The sequence below is a fragment of the Penicillium hispanicum genome, assembly GCF_028827665.1.
Source record: "Penicillium hispanicum strain IBT 35686 chromosome Unknown utg000004l_segment0_segment0, whole genome shotgun sequence".
In the NCBI taxonomy this organism is placed as follows: domain Eukaryota; kingdom Fungi; phylum Ascomycota; class Eurotiomycetes; order Eurotiales; family Aspergillaceae; genus Penicillium; species Penicillium hispanicum.
In genome coordinates, this window is record NW_026623196.1 from 1,870,032 (window position 1) to 1,885,112 (window position 15,081).

At 51.4% G+C, this 15,081-nt stretch overlaps 7 protein-coding genes across 7 annotated transcripts; 4 read left to right on the top strand and 3 right to left on the bottom strand.

The window, feature by feature from the left end:
• Positions 1–329: 329 nt before the first annotated feature.
• On the top strand, positions 330–1,463 carry N7459_004478 (aromatic alcohol reductase; the record flags this gene model as incomplete). Its single annotated transcript, XM_056943662.1, has 4 exons — positions 330–371; positions 432–765; positions 827–1,005; positions 1,056–1,463. 4 exons carry the CDS (start codon positions 330–332, stop codon positions 1,461–1,463), a joined length of 963 nt encoding a protein of 320 aa, XP_056800545.1.
• Positions 1,464–2,435: 972 nt separating this feature from the next.
• N7459_004479 (uncharacterized protein) lies at positions 2,436–4,197 on the bottom strand (the record flags this gene model as incomplete). Its single annotated transcript, XM_056943663.1, has 4 exons — positions 2,436–2,574; positions 2,635–3,311; positions 3,376–3,870; positions 3,946–4,197. The coding sequence occupies 4 exons, from the start codon at positions 4,195–4,197 to the stop codon at positions 2,436–2,438; spliced, it is 1,563 nt and encodes a 520-aa protein (XP_056800546.1).
• A 245-nt stretch (positions 4,198–4,442) lies between these two features.
• On the top strand, positions 4,443–4,908 carry N7459_004480 (uncharacterized protein; the record flags this gene model as incomplete). The annotated part of the gene is made up of 2 exons (XM_056943664.1): positions 4,443–4,655; positions 4,702–4,908. The coding sequence occupies 2 exons, from the start codon at positions 4,443–4,445 to the stop codon at positions 4,906–4,908; spliced, it is 420 nt and encodes a 139-aa protein (XP_056800547.1).
• A 449-nt stretch (positions 4,909–5,357) lies between these two features.
• Positions 5,358–7,875, top strand: N7459_004481 (uncharacterized protein; the record flags this gene model as incomplete). Its single annotated transcript, XM_056943665.1, has 4 exons — positions 5,358–5,462; positions 5,575–5,590; positions 5,691–6,214; positions 6,334–7,875. 4 exons carry the CDS (start codon positions 5,358–5,360, stop codon positions 7,873–7,875), a joined length of 2,187 nt encoding a protein of 728 aa, XP_056800548.1.
• Positions 7,876–8,392: 517 nt separating this feature from the next.
• N7459_004482 (uncharacterized protein) lies at positions 8,393–9,094 on the top strand (the record flags this gene model as incomplete). Its single annotated transcript, XM_056943666.1, has 1 exon — positions 8,393–9,094. One exon carries the CDS (start codon positions 8,393–8,395, stop codon positions 9,092–9,094), a length of 702 nt encoding a protein of 233 aa, XP_056800549.1.
• Positions 9,095–9,570: 476 nt separating this feature from the next.
• On the bottom strand, positions 9,571–10,748 carry N7459_004483 (uncharacterized protein; the record flags this gene model as incomplete). Its single annotated transcript, XM_056943667.1, has 4 exons — positions 9,571–9,752; positions 9,821–10,132; positions 10,194–10,340; positions 10,394–10,748. The coding sequence occupies 4 exons, from the start codon at positions 10,746–10,748 to the stop codon at positions 9,571–9,573; spliced, it is 996 nt and encodes a 331-aa protein (XP_056800550.1).
• Positions 10,749–12,328: 1,580 nt separating this feature from the next.
• On the bottom strand, positions 12,329–13,067 carry N7459_004484 (uncharacterized protein; the record flags this gene model as incomplete). Its single annotated transcript, XM_056943668.1, has 2 exons — positions 12,329–12,946; positions 13,008–13,067. The coding sequence occupies 2 exons, from the start codon at positions 13,065–13,067 to the stop codon at positions 12,329–12,331; spliced, it is 678 nt and encodes a 225-aa protein (XP_056800551.1).
• Between the last annotated feature and the right edge of the window lie 2,014 nt (positions 13,068–15,081).

Here is a 15,081-nt window from a genome sequence, read left to right on the forward strand (position 1 = left end):
ATTTGCGTCAGGCTGGGCCGGAGTTTAAATGGGGTTTACTGCGGTGGAACTGGAGTTGATCGCTTTATCGCCGCGCCCACTTTATGCGAGCCGCCCAATTGCATCGCAGGGCGAGTGGAGGCTCGGATCTATGATTATATCAGTCCATCGCGTTGATTCATGCGTCCATGATGGACCATGCCATGATCTCGAGGTTTAAATACCCCAGCGAACCCACGGCTGAGATGATAATTGGAAACCATTCATCTTCTTGTCAGCCCTGACAGAATCACAAAAATTCTCCCGACCAGTTCCAACGACCGATTGAAAGAAACAAACAATATTTCATCATGGCCACCTCGAACTATATCACCAAGGTCGCCATTGTTGGTGTATGTTGGGTGATGACTTCCGACTAGACGAGTGGACGTAACGCTAACTGATTGCTCTAGGCCAGCGGCAACAGTGGCAGTTTCATGGCGAGCTCTCTGTTGAAGACGGGCAAACACACCATCACTGCCTTGACCAGAAACACCAGCCAGCAGTTTCCCGAGGGTGTCATACCTAAAGCGGTCGACTATGAGGAGCCCGAAACGCTGGTTGAGGCCCTTCAAGGCCAGGATGCGTTGATTATCATCCTGAGCAGCGCCACTACCGAGGGAACCGAGTTGAAGTTGATCAAGGCCGCCGGCGAGGCAGGCGTCAAGTGGATTCTCCCGAATGACTGGTCTCCCGACACCACCAACGAAGCAATAGTGAAGGACGTGGTGATCTTCCCGCCCAAGGGTATGTAGGCCTCGCTCGCGAAGATGGACGCTGTGCTAATCATCGCCACGTTTCTCTATAGTGGAGACTCGCAAGGCCATTGCTGAGTTTGGCAAGAGTCATTATATCGGTATATCGACCGGCTTCTGGTACGAGTGGAGTCTCGCGATTCCGTCGGCCTTTGGATTTGACTTGGTCAACCGGAAGGCTACTCTTTTCGACGACGGGGAGACCAAGATCTGCACCTCCACATGGGCCCAGGTATGCATGAACCCGCTTCAATTTGATCGGATTGGTCTCACACTTTCTAGGTTGGTCGAGCCGTCGCTGCTCTGCTGAGTCTTCCGATCAAGCCCGAAGGCTCGGATGTAGAGGGTCTGGAGAACTTCAAGGACAAAGTGGTCTATATTAAGTCTTTCACTGTCAGCCAAAAAGATATGCTGGCGTCTGCTCTCCGTGTAACCGGCACCACCGAGGCGGACTGGACTATTACGAAGGAGCCATCTCACGAGCGCTGGGCCAATGGCGTCGCCGAGATGAGGGCAGGGAGCCGTGAGGGCTTCGCGAAGATGCTGTATACCCGCATCTTCTACCCTGATGGCTGTGGTAACATTGAACACAAGGGCACCCTCAACGCTTTGCTCCAGCTACCAACGGAGGACATTGATGAAGCAACCAAGGTTGCCCTTGACCGGGCGAAGAAGTCGCCCTGGAGCTAAATAATGATGTTGAATAGATATACGGTGGAGAATTCCCTGCCAAACGCATTGATTAATAGAAACGACGATTTTTGATATGAGCTTAACAGGCAAAAGCCGAGCATGATCATCATGTAGAATGCTGGAAAACCCCCGGGCTTTTCCAGCCGTTTTGAATCATCCAGCCGCATAGCTTGTTTCTTGTGAATCATGGCATCTTCTCAATCTGCGAATGCCAATCAGCGAACACCGCGGGAAATGAATTTCCCACCAACGGAGCAAGTCTCTCCCGCCCCGCTGTCGATGCGTTCAGCCAGAACGGACACGAGCCGGGACTTGATCCTGCAAGCCGACCATGGCATGACAAGATACCCTGTGCGCCTCGTATGACATTTCTGGAAGGCCGATGGTCGGACTCTTCTTCCAGCGCTACGACAAATTTTCGGGATCTCTCACCCATCAGCCCCGGTTAGCCCGAGTTGCTTAAAAGACGGCCTGCGGCTGTTCGTTCATGCCGGTGCTTTTCCAATGGGAGCCTTTATAATCGCTTTTCATGTCCTGTGTGCTTTCTGGCTTGTCTTGTTTGTCTGTCGGGCTTTTTAGCCGGTGTGAAATGGTCGATTTGCCGAGAGCATACCACAGCGAGAGGGCAGCTTTCGTGTGCTCTGCACTTCCCATTTCACAGAAAATAATCCAACCTGGGCCAGTGATTTTATGATGAGGTATTTGGTTATTGTGGAATGAGGTTTGGGGTGTCATAAATTGCGCGTTCGTGCATTGATTGATATAAAGTCGCAGACTCCCAGACATTTGCCCTGCCCTATACCGTGCCGTGTGGAGTCGAATGCAACAGTCCGAAGCTGCTTATATTTGCGGGGTGTGACTTCCCAATTGGTTGTCTGAAGAAGAAGAGAAAGAGCTGAAGGAATGCCTTTGCATGATGGCCATCAAGTCGTGACATCTATCGTCCCGGGGCGACAAATCACCGACGCCTTACTCCCCATCGCGTCGCCGCCATGCTGATGCCCGCCAGTGCAGCAAAATTGTCGGGGCAACGCTGACGGCAATGATCATGCCGCATCCAATTCCAGCACTAGGCGCAATTCCGACATTCTCGAACATGGGAGAGAACCTGGACAAGGATTAGCGATGGCGTGGGAGGGATATCTATCCATAGAAGGAAGCGACTCACCAGAAAGGCCCGATGAATCCCCAGATCTGGCGCACAAAGGTGATGAACACACCGACACTGGCAGCCTCCTGGGGGTAACAGTCTACGGTATAGGTGACCATTACGGTCGTAACAAGTTGGTTGCCCACGGCACCGATGGCTGTGCCGACGATGGGGGTGACTCTCCAGTGTCCGGTAGGTGCCTCTTGAGTGCACACGAGGAAGACAATCACACCAATGACCGTCAGTGCGAAGCCGAAGTAGCTGAGCCACAATCGGAACTCCGGCTCGGGCTTGCGGCCTAATCGCTGCGACCTTCGTTTCATCCACTGGTCGGACATGATACCGCCCATCTGCTCCCCGATCAATGACCCGATGATGACACCGAGGAACTGCAGACCGAGCTGCTCAGCATTCAATTCGAACTTCTCCTGCAATAGCTGTGGCACCTCGACGGTCGCCAAGATACTACCGAACAGAAAGACCATCGCATATGCACAGGCAGGGATGACGATGGATGGGTGGCGGACCATGGTCAAAGGCCGGACGAACTCATACCACGTCAATGGAGTGGGATCAATCCGCCGTACCTTCAGGTACTCGTTCTTCCAGTTTGACTCCCGACGGTCGACCCTGTCACCCACGTAGCGAGTCTCCGGCCCCAGGAACAGATACAGAATGAATTGCCCACCATTAATCTATACAGTGGCACGAAGTCAGTAGACAGACTCGTCAACTACTGGTAGATTTGGCGAGACTAACCATAGCCAGGATCCAGTAGATCCATTGAGATCCCACACGGTAGGTGACGAATCCGAAGATGAATGGTCCAACCGGGACACCAAGGGTGATCATCAGCGTCCACACGCCCATGTAGCGGGCACGATCCTTTTTGAAGGTAGTCTCCATGACGACCGCACTGCCAATAGCCGATGCTGGCGAGATGAAAAAGGCCACCAGGGCCCGGCATGCAGCGACTGATGCATAGGTGGTGCTCTTGGCACAGCCAATGTTGCACAGCAGACTGCAGATGAGAGACAGAAGAAAAATTGGACGACGCCCGAAGCGATTGGAGAGAGGCTTCCAGAACAGCGGAGCGCCTCCTAGGATGGCAATCTGCAATGATGTCAAATAACTGGCATTTTGTAGAGGGATGTTGAGCTCCTCGGCGATCTTAGAATAGGCGGGGATGATGGCAGCGGCGGTAAATGTACCCATGCACGCATGGAAGGCCACGAGAATGAGATTGGCCATTTTCTATACATAATTTAGGGAATCAGTCTTCTGGCTTCATCCATCCCGTCGTTTCGATCTCTCTGGGAAGTCACCAACCTTCCATTCAGGCCAATTGAAAGGATCAGCCGGGCCCATACTCGGAATGGGATCGAGCTCCAATGTTCCATGTATCTCAATCAGATAGTCTCGATGGGCTTTGGGTAGACGGGCAGCGACTGACTCCTCGTGGGTGGCGGCCAGTCCAGGCCCAGCACTCTCGACGAAGTCAATGTCCGGCTTGGTGACTGGGCTCTCCTCAGGCCGTTCTAATGGCCGAGAGGAGGATAGTTTCAACTCGGACGATGTCATGTTGGTTACACCCAAGGGGGCTGAGAGTGTGTGAAAGGAACTGGCCCAGCACTACTCGTGTGGGGATAACCTTGGGATGCCCTTTGAGGGGTGAAATGGCAGTCGTGGGCAATCCCGTTCAATAGGCTAGTACTTGAAGAGGATCTGAGCAAAAGACTACAAGTAAAGTTACCTCCCTAGGGACGCGAGAGAGGGGGTGGGCGAGGGTGACGACTGATCCCCGGGCAGTCTCCTGCGCTTGACTGATGCACCGTGACGAAAAAGTACGGCTAAGGGCTCCTAGCGTGCCGGGAACCGACATTATTGTGAGTACGCATAAGGCCCCCTGGATTGAATTGAGTGGACCGGAGACACGGATCCTCGCTGGGCTGGAGAAAGAAAATGCGAAAGGTCTCCACGGCGGATTGTTCGGGATCGGCGAGTCAGGGGCAACAAAGGCCGCCCTCGATGTCATGCAGGTAGATCAACGAGTCCTGCTAGCACTTGAGAACGGCTAGTCGACAGGGCTTGTCGCTGTCTACACGGCATGCCCACACCCGATCAAGTACCGGCGTCGCTGAGACCGAGGATATCCATGCGATGCTTAGGAAGACGCGGCTTGGCGCAATCTCCCCCGTATTCGATCTCCAGAACCCGTGCGGAATCGAAGCCGCCCACAGATTTGCATCCTCGGATCTGGGGAATCCGGCCAGTCCTCTGGCGATGCTGTGATTCGGCCTTGAGCTAGTGTGGGTGGAGCGCGGACAGCCTGGATCAATCATGGCCATGGGGGGGGGCTCTGCGGAGTCCCCGGAGTTAGAGCGCGAAGGGTGAAAATGCCGAGGTCACTATCCATGGGTTGCGCAGTGTTCGCTGGAGAAGGGAGTGGAGATGTCGTAGATGTCGAGTCGAGCAAAACGGGCGACGGTGCCACGCACTCGCAACACTTGGAACCATCCGTTCTGAATGAACGTATACGAGTCGACGACGAGATCAACCCAGCCTGACGAGAAATGGTGCAAGGGGCCACTGGTTTGGAATCCCCACGCTTGTTCAGGATCGACAGTCGAGCTGGGTGGAAGGATTTTGCTCCGCGTAGTCAGATGAAGTGCCACACCCCACAATTGCCTCTCCACATTCGCACCTCTTCCCTCCTTCAACCTCCCACACGCCCCCAACAGATGGTGTCGATGGAGACCATGACGGCACCGCAGACACCTGCAGGGGTCAAGAAACTGGTTTGTCGTGTGTGCCAGAAAGGATTCACCAAGGCAGAGCATCTACGAGTGAGTGTTTTTTCCTGATCTCGCCCGTCCCCACGATTTTGAGGGGCAGCTCTCGGGCCTGATCTGCCAACGGAGGCGCAATCGTGCGAGTTGCTAATGGGCAAATGAGCAGAGACATGAACGCTGTCGTAAGTTGTCTTGCATCTTCATCGATGTCTATGATTATTCAAATTCCGCTCCTTCCAGTCCCGCTTCAATCTGTCGGCTGACCGGAACGACTCGCAATAGATACTGGGTCCAAGCCGTATGTCTGCAAAGTGTGTCGCCGGCCTTTTGCCCGGCAAGATGCTCTTACCCGCCATGAGAAGCTGCATGTGCGTGATATGAATGCAAAGCATGGCCCGCCATCGGCTGCGGTGCCCCCGTCGGCGTCGTTAGACTCTATGACTTCGTGGGACTCGAAGAGTGCATCTACGGCAGACCCGGCCTCGACCTCTGCGACCAGCCAGTCGTGGGATGAGGCGCGGTCTAGCCAGCATCCAGACATGCACAATGCCGCCTCCGATCTGGATTTTGCCCTCGTTTGGCCTGATTCAGAGAATCTATTCCAGAGTCTCATGTCTTCGGACATCACAGACCAATGGCAGATGCCACTGGGAACACTTCCCTTCCCACCGGTTGTACAGGGTGTCAATGGTATGGGCCTTGGGTCGCCAAACTCCTTTGACGATCGTAGTTCATCGGTGGGCACTATTCCAACCGGCGGGGGCCACCAGGCCGTGCGCGATGTGACTGAGATGGTAACTAGCTCGGTAAGTGACATTGTTCGCCTTGACTCGGGGGATATCATAAGAAGCAATAATTTGCAGATTATTTTTGGTCTATTCAGCCCCCAACTAGGCCAAATGACACTAATGCGTGGTTCTACTAGTCGTCGAGCGTCACCGCTGCTGTCAAGGCCACGTCTATCACATCTGTCTTCCTCGACGAATGCCTTCACATGTTCTTTGTTCGCTTCATCCCAACATTCCCAATCCTTCATCGAGCCACGTTCGTGTTCCGAGAATGTACCCATGCCCTACTGCTCAATGCCATCGCCATCGGGTCGCTGTACCTAGGTCCCAGTGATTCTGTTGTAAAGGGTGAGGCATTGTGGCGGTTGGCCCACACTGCTGTTGCTACCTCCTGGCAGTCCTTGATAACTCACAATGGACCTTACGATGCTTGCAAGGGGGTGCAACTAATGATCACAGCCCTGCTTGGACAGATCTACGGAGCACTGTCCAAGAACCGCGCTGTTCGAACGACAAGCCAAGTGTTTCGTCCACTAGGATTCTTTTGGGCACGGCACTGTGGGATGTACGACAGCGAACCTTACTCTTTGGAGAACCTTCCTTCAACCGACGCCCCAAGTGCAGAGAAAGAACACCAATGGCAGATCTGGTCCGCCCGGGAGATTCAGCAACGGGCGCTGCTGGCGTACTACGTTCTCGATGGCCTGGTCGCTCAAATGTCTGGTGACGGAGCTTCCGCCCACCATGTGTCTAATCCATTGAGCCTACCTAGCAGCGAGCCTGCTTTCGACGCAAGCACTGCCGACGAATGGCTAGCACACATGCACAGCCAGAAGCCTGACCAGTCCTCCTTCCGAGTCGTTTTCCGTTCTCTCTTCCCACCTGTTGGTAACTTTCGGGCTTTGGAATACCAGTTTTCTTCGTTCGCTCTTCGGGTCGTCCTGGAAGGACTCCAGTCTTTGATCTCGGACTGTGGTGACCATGACCTGGCAGTTGGTGTACCCGGCCGATCCGACGTCCGCAGAGCACTTGCTCAAGTCCACGAGACAATCTCTATGAGTATCCATTTCTCTGCCGCCGAGAGACTTGAAATTCTCCTCCGCTGGCACACCGTGTGTTTAGACACGATGATCAACTCAACTGTTCTATCTCGACACGTCTGCTCGCATTACAACATCGCACAACATGTTTCGGGTGGTGGTCGAACCTTTTTATCTGAATTTGATCTCGTTCGGTGGGCCAACACGGAAGATGCCCGGCGCGCAGTCCTACATGCGGTCGCTATTCAAGATATCGTGGAGCAGCTGCCGCGTGGCCGAGCTCATGTTGTACACATGCCTAGTTCGCTGTTCGCTGCAGCCACAATATACATCGTGTTCTCACTCGCTGGCGTGGCCACGGTCCGTCTCCCTCGCACAATCGTGTGGCAAGATGCTTTGTTGTCTCACTCAGACCTTCATCTTGGTCCTGACGACATCCGGTCATCTTCAGGCTCGGAAACTCGGAGATTTGTGGAAATGGAGCAAGGTGTGGCGCCTGCCTTAACGGGTGGCGCGGTCCGTAATCTTTTGTACGAGCTCAACTCGATGCAAAAGCTCTTTCGGTGCCTCTCGGGGCAATGGGGCATTGCCCATGATATGGAGGATATTGTTGCGCAGTGGATCCAATTGTGTCACTAGACACTAGGACTTGGAGCCGGACTCTGTATTCCATCGACAGGAAGCGTTGTGCGATACTTTTCCGTAGGCCTCAATGGTGTTTGGCGTCAGGTGGCATATAGCTGTCCCATACTATTGCATATAATGAGACACGAGGTACGAACGATCGATCCTGCTCACACCACGTATTTCAACGCGGGCGTTGGTTTAGGGTTTCCAGGCCACGTGCCCATCTGCATGGCTGAGTCCAGCAGCCAACGAGCGTGGTTCCTTGAGATTGGTCAATAATGCCAGTGTCCAACCTGCATAGCACCGGAATGTTGTTCTGACGCGCGTGGCCGGGACGCGTTCCCGTAGTGGACGCTAGTCTCCGCATCCACATTTCGCCCCGATAACATCCCCTTTGCTCCACCACCCACACCGAGAAACTATCTTATTCTGGGCCGTCCAAAGCTTGGTGTTCTCCTTTTGTGGCCACGCTGGATGACATTTGAATAATAGCTACCTTGTTTTCCGCCAGAAGTCCGGCACCGGGGACATGATGTCTGCGCCGCCTCCCCAGGGCGGCACTCAGGTGCGCGGTATCACTACCACCCAGGGCCCCGCATCTGGCCGTGGTATACCGCTGTCAGATGCAGAAGAGAAACAGTTGATCGATGTGTGCTTGGCTCACAAGGGTGCTGAAAGACTATCCGCACACAAAAAGTCGTTTTGGATGCAAGTTGCCAGTGCATTTGCCGATACCGCGGACCGGACATACTCATGGCAATCATGTCGTCGCCGTATGATCGCCTGGGAGCTTGAACATGACAGGCAAAGCCCGCCTGCTCCTTCTGCGATTCCTCCACAGTCTTATGTCCGGCGTCCCTTTGTTGCTCCGGGGGCGGAATCCCCGTCTAGTCCTCTCGCCCGGCCAAGCAATGTGCCCAGCAATGTACGCAGGGTTGCCGACTCCACGGGTGAAGACGAAACTGATGATGACCTTCTCCCCAGAACTCCAGTTGCTCCGCTGCGTCGTGATCATTTCAAATGTGAGCTGAAACAGACTTCCCTCCGTGGTGATGTCTGCACACTTGTTATGAATGGCATGGATTCCTTCGAGTCTCAGCTGCAGTGCTTCGCAACTGCTCTCATCGAGCAACCAGATGAGCGGGAGGGAATCTATGGTGCCTTCGACAAATTAAAGTTCGAGGTTCAGAAAGCCGTTGAGAACTATGTACGACGCCACGATGAAGCTTAACCTACCTGCATGGAGTAGCAAGATAGGGGGCTCGCTTGTGATGCCGGTTTGGGGATAACAGGTCTCGACTTGTTTTGTTTTCTTGTTGTCATACGCTTCCTTTGCACTATCTTTTGTGATACCCCGCTCGTTGCATCTAATATCTCGTGAGAGAATGCGAGAGCCCTCAACAGACGATTTGATTGAATCCACGACCTGGGATCCATGACGTTTTCATTCTACAACTCCTTACGTTAGTAATCTAGGTAGTGGTAAAATCCATAGTATATCCAAACTTCCACTAAAGCTGAAAACAGCGAGCTCTACAGGTAGTCGTCGAATTTCAGAAGCCTTGCTCTGTCGGTCTAAGAATGTCTAAACCATCAATCAAAGTCATGCGCAATCGCTGATATGAATGACTCCATGAATGTTAAACATAGCACTCTATAATCTAGAATACTGGCAGATTATACAACGCTTTCGATCATCTTTTCCCTTCATGCCTTTTCACCGTCAGCGAAATCCTGCGGGACCAGGCTGGCTGCAAATGCATAGTTGACATAGTTGTCCACATTGATAAGTTCCTTGCCCCCCCCCTCAAGTAATACTCCACGAGCCCCCTTCCATCCATATCCAGGTTCCAGCTCCCCTTTGCTGTTTGTGTAAGGAATATCCTTGACTGGGCAGTTGTTAGTCAAAGCATTAAACCCGTACAGAACCAACCAGCCGACCTCGGGAGATACTCACAAGCCCTATTTATGAGATGAAGCAATTCATGAAAAACTGGATATGACCGGGGATATATATCCTTAATAGCCGTTCCGGAGGAAACCTGTGCTGCTGCTTCTTTAGAGGCCGCCAGATTCTCTTCGACGTTCGATTCCCATAGCTTATCGCAAAGAAGTAGTGTTTGTAGAGTCGGGAATGCCATGGCAAAGGCGTTCGAATTTTTACAGATCGATTCCGAGCGTGGGTTTCCATCCGCATCGAGGAGTTGGGGAGACTCTTTTTTGAACCTTTGAGTCACTGTGTTGTACCAAAGACCCTTAACCTGGCAGGCTATACCGAGTATTGTAAGCGAGGCACACCGATACCTTCGTGGGGAGAACGCAGATCTTACAATCTAGACCAAGATACTCAGCAATAGGCTCGTCGGCTGGCTCCAAGCCTACGTCGCCATATGTTTTGACCCATTCCCATTGTTTATCACCACATGTTAACGTGAATCGCTTTGTGTCGAGGGCGTTGAGGATGTCGTCGTAAACAGCTAATACAGATCTACGTTAGTCACAGACATCTGAGTCGAGCCAAGTAACATACATTGGACTTGGGGCAACGGATTTGTTCCCTGTGGAAAGGTGACCTCTTTATTGTCTGGGACTTCGTACTCGGTGCCCCACATATTCAGCGCAGTGTGAGACCATATCATGGTTGATTGAGTGTATGGAACGGAGGATTTGAGTAGTTCAGTGAGCGACGTATTGCCACTCGTCGCCATCTCCTTCGCGTCTTCGGCCCATGTATCCACGCCACTGTATGAAGAGCAGTCACCATCCTCGCCTGTAAACATCTGAAAAAGGTCTGCGGCACCTCGCGGCACCAGGACGGCAGGACTGGGAGCTGCCTGGGCAAAGAAAGGGAGAAACAGGAGTGACGTCAAGACGCGTAACAACATTTTGGCTGGGCTTTGGTAGAGTGTTTAAACAGTTTGGGCAGAAGTTTAACTTATAAGAAGACCACTCTTCCACCTGGGCAACCACAGGGCCCTGATGATTAATTTCTCTTGTTTCGGGGAAAGACCTCCTGAATCCCTTCTGGGGCCTTTTTCTTTTCCAGGGAGACTGATTAAATTACCCCCATGCTGGGAATTGTTAGAAAGGAAAATACCAGCTTCGGCCCCGGGGGCGACATTGGAGGATTCAACTTGCTACTATCCATGGATATATTATATATTATTATGTACAGTAGTAGTAGGCCCCCGGGGCTGTATACCGTCCGGGTAACACTGCGCTAGGTCCAGACAAGGACAAGCGTGGAATAGTTCCTATACCTGGTCAGCTTTTTGCGTAACCAACTGTACTCCACTCCTTTGTTTAATGATTTTATAACAGATGACGTACGAGAGTCTATGGCAGAGGGTAATCCAACTTCCCTATATGACAGCTCTAATATCATGTAGTATTTTATGTATGGCTTAATGCAGGAAGTGGATCTACACAAAAAGCTGGGTGTCGACATACTTTCCATATACAGTTTGGCTCCGTTTTTCAGAGTATCCTCTTTCAGTCACAGTGGTATACAGTGATCAAGTACCGGCTAAGGGCATCGAGGTCCTCTTATTCTAAGTCTCTTGGAACGATTCACATAGGAATGGGAAGATCTCTAGCCTCTGGTTATAAATTTTGGATGTAATCGGAAATAGGCATATATTCTATGCATATATCTGCTGTATTGTTATGCCCCCATAATTCCCGACCCCACTCGGCAAGACGAGAGCTCGAGTAGAGACCCGCATAGGGCGGACAAAGAGAGGAACGTAAGAAAAGTCGTGGCGAGTGTAGCAGAAACCATGGCTAGTGTAAGCAAAAGTTATGATCTGGACAACTAAGAAGAATAATGAAATTAGACACCTTTACAGAAGTCTTGTGTTTCCTGGCACTCTCTATCATAGGCGGTCAACTCTACTTTCCCGCGCCTTCCGAATATAGTATTCCAAGGTTAGTGACCACCTGGGCAGCTCCAGTGCAAGGAGACATTATATAATACAGAGCAGGGCAGAATCCGCTAACTACGACTTGTTGCAAAATCAGGAGTAGCACTAGGCTAAGAAATAGGAACGCACATTTGTACCACTATATATTACTGTATTTTCTGTCGTGACACGCGATTAAGGGGTTAGGCAACCCATCCCACTTGGCATTTATCGCCGGGAGTGCGTTCCCTCACGCGAGCCCGCAACGCGTGGTGGATTGGATCATGTGTATAACATACCACTGAAACCACCAACTGAAAAAGCAATTAGAACTGGGATTTTTCCTAAAAGCACGCCTAGGAAGCCGCGTGAGAATAGTTGACAAATTGGAATCTTTCCCAGTCTCGAGCCCATCTTCATCCATCTTGCATCTGGGCAATGGAAAAAGCAAAAAAGTTCTTCGCGAACCAGTTGTGGCGTAAAGAACGTGAAAAACGTGCGTGGAAAAAGAAGTTGTGAATTATGGCCAGGTATGATCTCTGGACTGCATCTGGAGGGTGCATCTATGCTTCGTCGAAGTAGTAGCTAGCACCGTCGTGCAGACGGTTGCTGTAGAGCATGGTGTCAAAGCTGTGGGCAGTGGTGTCGGGGATGCTCATCTGGGGATCGAGATTACTTCCATCGATCTGGGGAAGAACGTATCCATTCTCCTGGCTGTTGAAGAGCGGGGCCTTGACGAGACCAGAGGCATGCTTCTGGCGTTTGAAGGCGGGTTCTTCGTTGTCCTCGACCTCGACCAAATCCTCCAGCGGGTGCTTCTTGATGCCCATAATGCTCGAGACGTCATCTTGTTCCTTCTTGATCTCGGACTTGATGGGGCTGAAAGCTTCCAAGTTGTCGTCACTAAGCTGGATGGGAGCCTCACGCGCCCCCTCGGTGCCGCTGGCAATGCTCATCTCGGCCTCGGTGCCCTTGGCTGCTTTTCCCTTCTTGCGAGAGCCGGTGCTCTTGGGACCAGTGCGCGGAGCACGCGTAGTCCGAGGGCGCGGAGTCAGGTTTGGCTCATCCCCTGCTTCACGGGTCAGCTCCTCGGCAAACTTGCGGTAGCCACGGAACTTGTGCTCCATGGTGTTGTACTTGGCACCCTGGCCGTACATGCGCGCAATGGCGTTGTAGTCCAGCTGTGCGATAGTGTTAGATCATATTGTCTACCTGAGAGGATGAGGTCTCATGTCGACGTACTCTGATGCCAGGCTGGGCGGCCAGCAGAGCAGCCAAGACTCGCTCACATTCGACCTTCATGGCAGTCGACCAGTGAGGAGTGCTGCTGGAAAAGTTGATTGATCCCTGAAGAGATTCCTAGTCAACAGGCATTCGCGATGGAAAGACAAGTGCATAAAGATCTGACCTGATGGGATGATAGAAACGAACGAAGGGAATGACTTGAGTCAAGTCACAGTGACGAAGTAGAAAACTGTTGATCTTCTCGAGTGTGTAGATGGAAGGCTTTGAGGCGGGGACGGAGACACGGGGGGTGCAGGAAACGAAGATTTGGGAGACCACTGGAAATGAACTTTCTGGTGCCGATGGGGATTCATCAAGCAAAGAATTCATATCTTATTCGGCAGATGCCTGTTAAAGGTTGAAGAGTGGTTGAGGGTGGGGGTAGTTATAGATTGAGAGCATTTGGATGGTTGTTGGAGTATCGACTAGGGCAACGCGATCCCCCCCGCGTCATTTGTCCGCCTACCGACTCCCTATGAGATCCGATCGACAACGTCTCCGACTTTTTTTGATTCACAACATAATCAACCCAACACCTAACACGTGCGCCTACGCCACATGTATATGACTCACAGCGTGAACTCACCTTGGAACTCACCATCAACAGGCGTCAGGTGGATTTGGATAGGGGCTATCCACTTTGGAATACCTAGGTAATTAGTTCAACGGCCGTTAAAGCCCCGGAACTGATCCTATAGACTTTCCCTATAGGTTTTCAACTTTAGTACATAATCCTTCCATGCTGCTGCTGCTTCGGCTCGCTTCTCCACTTTCGTGTCTACTGATTGATCGATTCAAGATGACCGGGTACAAACAGCAGCTTCCTTCCCATGTACCCCGGCTAGATAGCAACGGGAAGCTCTCGCATGTTGTCCGCGACCTAATCTAGTGAGTATATCATTTCCTTGAATCTCTGCATCTCTAATTTCCCGGAGATTCAGGAGGAAAATTGCCTCAAGGTCTTGCCTTGAGCAGATATCAAGACGTTAAGGTACCACGATGGTAGTGCAGTGCTTTGGGTAGCCCTGTCTTGGCTTCGCTCGGAGATCAACCGATCCTTGTCACTGCCCGTTCTCCTCTATTATAACAACACGACACCTATAGGCCACCTATACGTGCTGCCAATATCGCCCGAGGTCTGGCCATATCTTCAAACTGCTGGTTAACAGATCACTCTGCCACCGAACTACCTCACCTTCCTAGTCCTTGAAGCCGGAGTTGGCCAACGCCAGGCTTGCAAGGTTATTGCCGGACACCAACGAAGAAAACTCGGCATCAACTGCGTTGCGCGCCACCCCTTCATGCCAAAATCCTTTTAGAGTTCCTTTTTGACACTGCAGTAAGTGTTGGTCAGATTCACGCTTTTCTAGTTCGTTTTCCGTTGCTTCGATTTAGGAAATCGAGGGCAGAAGAGAATTATTCTAGATGGTAGATATCTTACTGGTTAGGCAGCCCTGTTGCGGCGAGGGATGTCTCTTTTTCTCCTTCTTCCTCCCCAGCGCCCTCTTGTTCTTTGTTTTTGGATCAATATTCCAGTGGTGATAGAGGGAAATGGTCTCTTAAATGGAGATCATCCACCCCCCTTGGGACACTATAATGAAGAAAGAGACCATATACGCAAGTGTCATTCAGTAAAAACCAGGAATTGCAACCAGACAAAGTGTTGTTTGTAAATACACTAATAGAGCAAAAGTCTGTTTACACCACGCTAAGATTTATAGGGCTATTATACCAGATATTAGTTAGTTATAGGTAGTTCAGGTATTAATTTAACTATAGACGTAAGCTGGATTAATTTAATTAATGTATGGCCCAGATATATATATTTAAACGTGGTCCTGTTAAGTGGGCGATTTTACATAAGCAGCAGGTGTAAACAGACTTATCGTATAGGTTGTACCATGTCTTTTTATTGTTCTTCCCTTATGCCGTGGATTGCCCCTTTCCCCCTTTAATGATTGCCTCTTTGACAATTCGAACCGAGTATACACGCCTTGATGATTCCCTCGATCTCTCCTATAGGTCCCGACCC